The sequence below is a fragment of the Nanorana parkeri genome, unplaced genomic scaffold (assembly GCF_000935625.1).
Source record: "Nanorana parkeri isolate BGI_ZX_2015 unplaced genomic scaffold, ASM93562v1 scaffold884, whole genome shotgun sequence".
NCBI classification, from domain to species: Eukaryota; Metazoa; Chordata; class Amphibia; order Anura; family Dicroglossidae; genus Nanorana; species Nanorana parkeri.
The window spans coordinates 360969-369092 of NW_017307152.1; the positions used below are offsets into that span (position 1 = coordinate 360969).

Sequence of the window (8124 nt, forward strand, 5' to 3'; positions counted from 1 at the left end):
AAGACTCTCTAATGACTGGTTTCGTACCAATGGATTGGCGCAAGGCCAATGTGGTAACTATATTTAAAAAAAGGGATCAAAGTATTTACCAAGTAATTACAGACCTGTAAGCTTTAGTTCCATACTTGGAAAGGTACATGAAAGTTTGACAAAGGATCACATACACACGTTTTTTGCTTGAAAATAATAATAAGCTATAGTCAGCAAAGATTCACAAAAGACAGAAGTTGTCCAACAAATCTACTTTCTTTTTAAGAGGAAGTGAGCAATAAATTAGACAAAGGAATGGCTGTGGATATAGAATACTTGGACTTAGCAAAAGCGTTTGACAACCCCCCCACCCACTATGTTCCTGCCCCATGGCAAAGCTACAGAGGCAGTGTGGTCATTTCAGAATGCAGTGGGCAGGACTAAATGTGGCTAGCTTCATGCTTGTGAATCCACAGTGACAATGCTGATAGCCATGTCCCCCCGAGAGATCTTCTCTCATTGTAGTGCAAACAGGCATGCCCTTCATGAGAGTGACAACTCTGTGCTGAACTCAGGAGCAGTGCAGCAGAGTAAGCAGCATTGGGTGGATGTCTCTGGTGGACTCAACGGGTGTTTGTGGGACTTAAAAGGAGAACTATGGGGTTAGGGCTTTTCCCCATAATTCTCCTTTAGGTAATGGGAGGACACAAACTAGCGTCCTCCCGTCACCCTAAGCTCGCGGTATACTGAGACGCCGCAGCTGAAGCGGATCCCGACAATTATGTCTGGATCCGCCCAGCTGCGTGAGTGACTGCTGGCTCTGCCTATCTAGAGGCAGAGCCAGCTGTACCCGCCCCCTCCCCCGTCCGTTCCACCAGTCAGCGCTAGAGGATCGGAGCAGGGAGGGGGGATTCCAGTCCCTCCCCTGTCACGGCAGAGAGCCGTGACAGGATCGAGAAGTGAGCGAAGGCCGGTATATGTTCGCTCACTTCCCGATCTACTGAGCCGACCTGTGACAGTCTCATTGTCACAGGTCAGCTAGAACTATGAGGTGAGTGAAAAGCACTCACCTCATAGTTCTCCTTTAAAAGAAAACTTAAAGTGACATTAAACCCTCAGATTTTTTAACATAAAACAATACTGTAATGTGTGCCTTACTGTAATCCATGGTTGTTTCCCTTCTGTTTGCTGCTCTTCCTTTTAAATCTGTCACTTTAACTTCTGTAGCACATTTTTTTAATGGGAGGCCATAGTTCTACTTTAATGTAACTTGACTTGACTTTCTGACTTTATTTCAGTTGCGGTGTTTGCCAAATAGCATTATCATATCACCACTTTGTAAAAATGTTATATTTGCCACAAATATTGCTTGCGCAGGAGCCGCCAAATACATCAGAATTTAGCCTGTGTGAGAGTTGCAGACTTACCTGAACAATCCAGGTCACCCGAGGTAAATCCAGACCACGAGCAGCAACATCCTAAAAAAGACAAAAAATAAAAAATGCAGAATGAAAGTGTCACTCCTTTCTCATGGCAATGTGATCACTGGCAGTTATTCTTTTCATTTATATGGCACCAACAATTTTCCAGCGCTTTAGAAAGGACACAAAGACAGTCAAATGTGAAATTTTTATGGAAACCAGTGCTTTGTCAACGTAGGGAAAAGCAACACGTTTGCTTCATGCCACTCCTCAGAAGAACATACTTACCTTTCCTTTACTCTCCCACTGCTCCATACAGCCAAGAACAAGGAAAAGAAGCCAAGATTAAAAAAAAAAATTACAACTCACCAGCGACAGGTTCACTGGAGAGAACAAAAAACACTCACCTGCTTCTTCACCATTGTCCCCTCGCTGGCCAGAAGAATTAGGAGCCGCTTCCTCACCAGAGAGATTCTGCAGTCTTCAGCAAGAGATGGAATGACACCTCAAGCTTCCAGCCAGAGAAGGATCAAGACCTTTTTGATTTTTTTCTGCCCTCTCTAAACATCCTGTCACTAGTCTGACATGGCCCTGATCTGACATGGGCCACATATCAACAGTCTCCTCATCACAAACCAGTATAACCTTTATGTGAAGCTTTTCCTCCTCCCTCAATTATTTTTGTAATTCTTAGTTTAAAATTTTGAATAACAAAGTCAAAATAACATTGTAAGCATAGAGCACAGGATACCCCGCACATCCCTGGTGACCCCGCACTTCTCCGGTGACCCCACACATCTCCGTTGACACCGCACATTTCCCGTGACCCCGCCTATCTCTGATGATACCGCACATTTCCCCGTGACCCCGCACATTCCCCCGTGACCCCGCACAGTGGGGGATCTATCAAAACTGGAGTAGACAAAATCTGGAGTAGATTTGCACTGCAGCCAATCAGCATCTCTCTCACTTACCTGAGCAAACTAAAGAATGATGCAGATTGGTTGCCTGTATCCTGTGATTGGTTGCCATCAGGCGGGATTAAATCTGGCCCTGGAGAGGGAGAAATCTGAGAGAGACACACAGGACACAGAAAGGTCTACAGAACACAACAAGTGCGGGGAATTACACACACACACAGTTCTCCTCTCTGCTCTCTCCTCAGAGCTGAGTGTGTGCTGGTTCATAAGGAGGGGTCAGCACAATGAGCTCAGCAGAGCAGAGAGGAATCGGCTGATTGCAGTTTACAGATAACAACCCGACCCTCAGGGCCTGTTCACATGAGTTTCAGGTCCTGATCTGCAGACGCGGTGCTACTGATGCAGTGCGTTTTGGCCGCTTTTTTTGATACGTTCCAGTAAAAAAAAGTGAGGCTGTTAGTATGTTAGCAGCAGTGCAGTGCGTTTTTTACGCGTTTGCGTTTCCTGACTGTACAAAATGTGACATGCAGTATTTTTAGGTCGTAAGCTGAACGGACTGCGCACGTGAGAACTGTAGCCCATAAAACACATAGGGATACATTGGGATGCATTTTTAGTGCAGGAGCGTACGGATCAGGTCAGCACAGAAAACGGACGTCGTGTGAACAGGCCCTCAGTAGAGAGGATTGAAGATCCTGTGGAGGAAATTTTGAGTTTCTAGGACTCTGGCCTGTGAAAGAGTCTATTAAATAAAGTGTGAAAAACAGCCCTGGGACTGCTGACAATGCACACACATATACATCGCCCCTGCACCTCTACATTACCACAAAAAAACCCACAAAATTACTTACAAAAGGTGGAAATGTCCTTTAAGGCCATCACAATGTGGGGAAACCATATGGTCAATGTGACACATCAACATTGGTGCACCAAAGCAGAAGTTAAAGCCTATCTGGACAGGAATTGAAGGACAGAGATACAAGAAAGAGAAAAGTAGAAAGAAAAGGGGGGTGGCGGACAAAAAAGTGGGAGCAGCGGGCTAGGAGGACAGGAGCAGCGGGCTATATACTCAGATGTATATGAGAACTCCTCCCAGTGGAACCAAGTCAGCCCGAGTTGGGCCTCTGAGTGATTAGCACAGGCCCTTAAAGTTCTCAATATCTCTAATTTAGTTAACTTTGCTAATCCAAACACCCATAAAATGGCAGGACAGACTGCTTCCAAAAAAAGAGGAATACATGATCTGGCAGTGTTAAGCATGTGTACATGTAAGGATTTTTTTTGTTTATTAAAAGAGGAGCAAGATGTAGGAGGAACGCCTTAGGAGAATTTCCCAAATCCACCACTTTTAGTTTGCGAGTTAGTTCCCCAACTTTGGTTCAGGAACTCTTTAGTTTAGGGCAACTCCAGAAAATATACAACATGGAGCCCTCACCCTTCAAACATCTCCAGCAGCGAGGTGAACATTGCGGATATAATTCATAGAGCAGCTTCTGTAATCTATACCAACGGGACAAGATTTTAAAACTCGCTTCCTGTATTCTGCTTGCTATCGAAGTTTTACCTCATCGATTTTTGCAGATAACTCAGCTCCCATAATACAGGTGAACGGCAGCACACAGTAGTGGTGATGTAAAATCATTTCCTGCTGCCTGTTTATCAAATACAAATCTATTGTTTGTGGCATGAGAAACTACAATACGTGCCTGCTGTCAAAGTTTCTAACACGAAGAGGCATTTATGGGCACACCTTAGAGCAGAGGTGGGCAACAACGGCCCTCCAGCTGTTGTGGAACTACAAGTCCCATGAGGCATTGCAAGATTGAGGGCTCATTCACGCCATATGCAGTGCGTATCGGCCACGTTCCGGCGGGAACGCACCTTATCGCATTGCGGCAGGCTCCCTTTTTTGCTGGGCAGGAGGGGGCGTGGCGGGCCATTGAAGTGAACGGCGCCATAGCCACGCCCTGCGCCCACAATGCGATCGGCCGCACGGGATCGTAGGGCACATTGTGCCTGCGGTGCGGTCCGGTCAAAATAGTGCTCGCAGCATTTTGACCGCACCACACTGGACCTGCTGCCCAGCAAAACAGAGAGCCGGCCGCAATGCGATAAGGTGCGTTCCCGCCAGAACGTGGCCGGAACGCACTGCATATGGTGTGAAGAGCCCTGACAGTTAAAGGCCTGACTCCAAGAGGCAAAGACATGTTGGGATTTGTAGTTAAAGTAGTTTGTAGTTAAAGCACAGCTGGGACTGCCCACCCAACCTTACAGCCAAGAAGTCTCAGATTAATATTTTGTATATTATACAATAGGCAGGGCTTGAACCTGCTCGTCCTCTCGTGTGTGACGAGAGAACGCGGACCAGACGAGTAGCTTCCCGGCCATTGTAATTAAACGGCCGGCCAGGAGCTTTACATTCAAGCGATCGGGTGTCTCTGGAGACGCCCGACTGCTTGTATAGGAGCAGCGGTCACTGTCATTGCCGGTCCCGGACCGGTACACGATCTCCCTTTTGATCTCTTCTCCGTCCCTGAATGCAGGAAGTGATGTATGTTGCACTCCTGCAGCACCGTCCTCGTCGGGGCGGGACTAAGTGTAGAGGGTCGTCTCTCACAGAGCAGAATGTGCTGCCTGGCGGTGCCAGCAGCACATTCTGCTGGCCAAGTGACAGAACAGTGACACAGCCTTTCCAGCCCAGTACAGCTGCCCGTACATGCTGCGGGTGGCAGAGCGGCGAGGAAGGAGCGGCACTATCTCGGAGGGGGCCCTCTTCTTCCTCTTTGGGCCTGCGACCCTGCAGACAATGGAACACTTTTGGCACATGGTTGTGGCACGGCCCCATTGATTACAATGGGCGTATTTCACAAGTGCTACTGGCTACCAACCGTGGCATGCCTAGTTCAAATTGCTGCACTGCGGAGCAAAGCATCACTGCTGCGGCAATGTGTACAAACTCCTCCGGCTGCCATGGTAATATGTAGGTAGGCGGTCAGAGCGCCAATTGATCTGCCACAAAAGCGCAGATCAATTGGCTGTTTTTTCTGCCTCCTTGCTGCCCTTGTAAACTCAGCCTTATTGACTGAAGATTGTGGGTTGAATAAACTATCTTCCTTCATCTCTCAGGGATTTCATCGGCAAGATTTCCCCACCGAACTTCCCAGCTGTGTCCTCTCTGCCATGGTGCCCCCCCTCTCCTCCTCTGCCCCAGGAGAGTATCACTCCTCCCGCTGCACTCCCTGTAATGTAACAAACGAAAAATCAATTAGGGCCTCGTAATGGCCACAGCAGGTGTACAAAGCTGAGAACTCAGGTGCTGCAATCTTGCCACCACAATCCCAAGGGAGAGAAGTAGGTGGGCGATTTAACCCGCCATAATCGACGCAAAACTGAAATATTGGTTTTGGGTGACCTAACCTGAAGAAAACCTGCGATGAAAGGAGTACAGGGCGGCTATTTGCTTGGCGACTTGGTAATGCAAGTTTTCTGGCTCCGTATGGCTTCAAAGATCACTGAGCCGGAATGAGTGTGCTGCATTTCAAGTCACAGTGAGGTCATAACATCTGATCTGCATACATGTTCCAGGTGGGAGACTAATAAAGCGAGAGGATCAGCATGACATGCAATGGGGGAAGTACAAGGGCGGTATTTTCCAATCTCTTAGAAATCGCTAGCTTGTTGGCTGAAAAGCTGAAAGCTAAAAAGACCAATGATATAAAAGCTGAAATGATCTAGAGAGGGCGCCTGCAAGAAGAGGCAGCACGGCTGAAGTCACAAGCGTGTTTGCAGAGCGCACATTTAGGGCTGCAGCATCAGCATGGGGCGAATCACTCTGCTGACACTCTGCTGATCCAAACCCACACTGCAGCAGTATTTAGTGCAGCCACCTTGCCCGACGCTGGCACAGCGCCCATCTACAGCTCATCTTTACCGTGGGTGTAAGGAGGAGGGCGGGGGAGAGATGCAAAAAGGTCATTTAGAAAATGTTTTACTGTTTACTCAGCCAGGCTAACTCATGTTGCCATATTCTGGCACCTTCAGCCAAGTGCCTTGGCCTCCCTTGCTCGCCTCAGCCCGACTTTATTACGCAGCCCAATCTGTCCCCGTAACGGCGGGGGACGCCTCCCTGCTGACGGCTCTCTGCGTTCAGCAATAATGACTTTTGGCAGGACGCAAAGGGCGAGACGGCTGCCTGGATTTCTCTGGCGGAGCCTCTGAGCCCCTGCTCGCCCCGCTAGCTGCCATACTTGGTGAGCTTCGACGGCAAATAAATGAGTCATTTTAATCCGGCTGACAGGCGGGCACCAGAGCAAGCTGACTTCCATCTGCGCCATCCGGGGTTGACGGAGGAAGCCCAAGCGAGCGGAACTAAATCTGAGACGTCAAGACGAGTCAAAGTCTTAGCGGTGCCCGCAATTTCGAGCGGAATCTGGCTGGGAACCGTTCACGGCGAATATCTGAATCCTAAGTGTTTATAAGCATAATTTGGCCATTACTTCAACGATGTCATGGCCAGACACTGTGCCAATCCCGATTGAGCACAAGGCAATTTTGATTAAAGGTAAATGCCTGCTAGGATACAAGTCTACTATCAGGTTATGCGTAACTACTGTTTCTATCGGACTGTGAGCTGTGGCAGTTCAGACTTACCAATAAAGATTTGATATCATCTTTTAGCAGCTGAAATTAAAGGGGACTTAAGGGTTGACAGCCACTGGTACCTACCAAAACTATCATACCCAGCAGAAGAAATTGCTCTGTGACCCCAAAGTGGATGGTCATGTGAGCAAAGACCTAGGCATTTGGTCACCTGATCTCTGTTGAGGAGCAGCATTAGAGTTCAGAGCTTGACTATCCCCCCCCCCCCTTCTATTCAGATTCTTACATATTTGGACATCTGACCTCCGTTGAAAGACAGGGTACGAATTAAGACTGGCCGATCCTTTACTTCAGCGGACATCCGAAGATCAAGTGCTTAGTCAAAAGGGTCAGCTGATCTCTGGTGAAAGTAAGGATGAGTATTTAGATTGGCTGATGCTCCCATTCAGCCTAGGCATAGCAGCAGATGCTGTGTATTTCATTTGTCAGTGAGTTGGGTGGGCAGGGTAGTTGGGGGGTAACAAATCTCCAACTTTTAATGAGGTGGGGGATTTGCGGCAGGATAGAATTGCATTGTGCGTTACGTCTATTTCATTTTTTTCAGAGCTCAACATCCTGCTACAGGCAAAACATTGTATGGTATGTTATTCTATCAAATGGTTAAATAAGCTATACAAAAAAATAAAAATAAAAATGCAGAAACCGGTAAACACTACATCGCCAATTTTTTTTTTTTTTAACTTAGCTTAGAAGACAAGCCCTGCAGCCTCCTCCTTGGCACTGATGAGGTTAAGCATTGCTCCGCCTCCTTTTCTGCAGTCGGCTAAGCTGTTTTTTCAGCACTAATTACTCCAGATAGCTGTAATTTACAAGTTGGTGGTGGGTCGGAAGGCTCCAAGCTTCACACGTCCTCCGATCAACAGCTGCCACTATTAGAAAGCTAATTGCGCAGCCTTCTGTAGCATGCAGCAGGCTGGCTGCCTGTGCGATGGAGGCCACAAACTGGCTGCTGCTGAAGAGTGCCAGAGCCGCGGAGAAGCAGCATCAAACTCCACCGTCCCCTGCCAGTGGAGGGGAGATGAAGGACATTCAAGGACCGGGCAGATTAAGAAGTTACTGCTTGAAGGAAGAACTTCACTAAGCATGGCTTCTATGTAATATGGCAGCGCAATACCATGGCGAATCCGATATTAAAATATGAATTTAAAGTGATA

General features: G+C 47.7%; 1 protein-coding gene across 1 annotated transcript in view; it reads right to left on the reverse strand.

Annotated features, from left to right (window-relative positions):
• The window catches only part of DDX31 (DEAD-box helicase 31), a 79115-nt gene that overhangs the window by 44177 nt on the left and 26814 nt on the right, over positions 1 to 8124 (reverse strand). The window contains exon 15 of the mRNA XM_018565757.1: positions 1398 to 1448. Coding sequence (XP_018421259.1) covers positions 1398 to 1448 — 51 coding nt within the window. The remainder of the gene's footprint in view (positions 1 to 1397; positions 1449 to 8124) is intronic.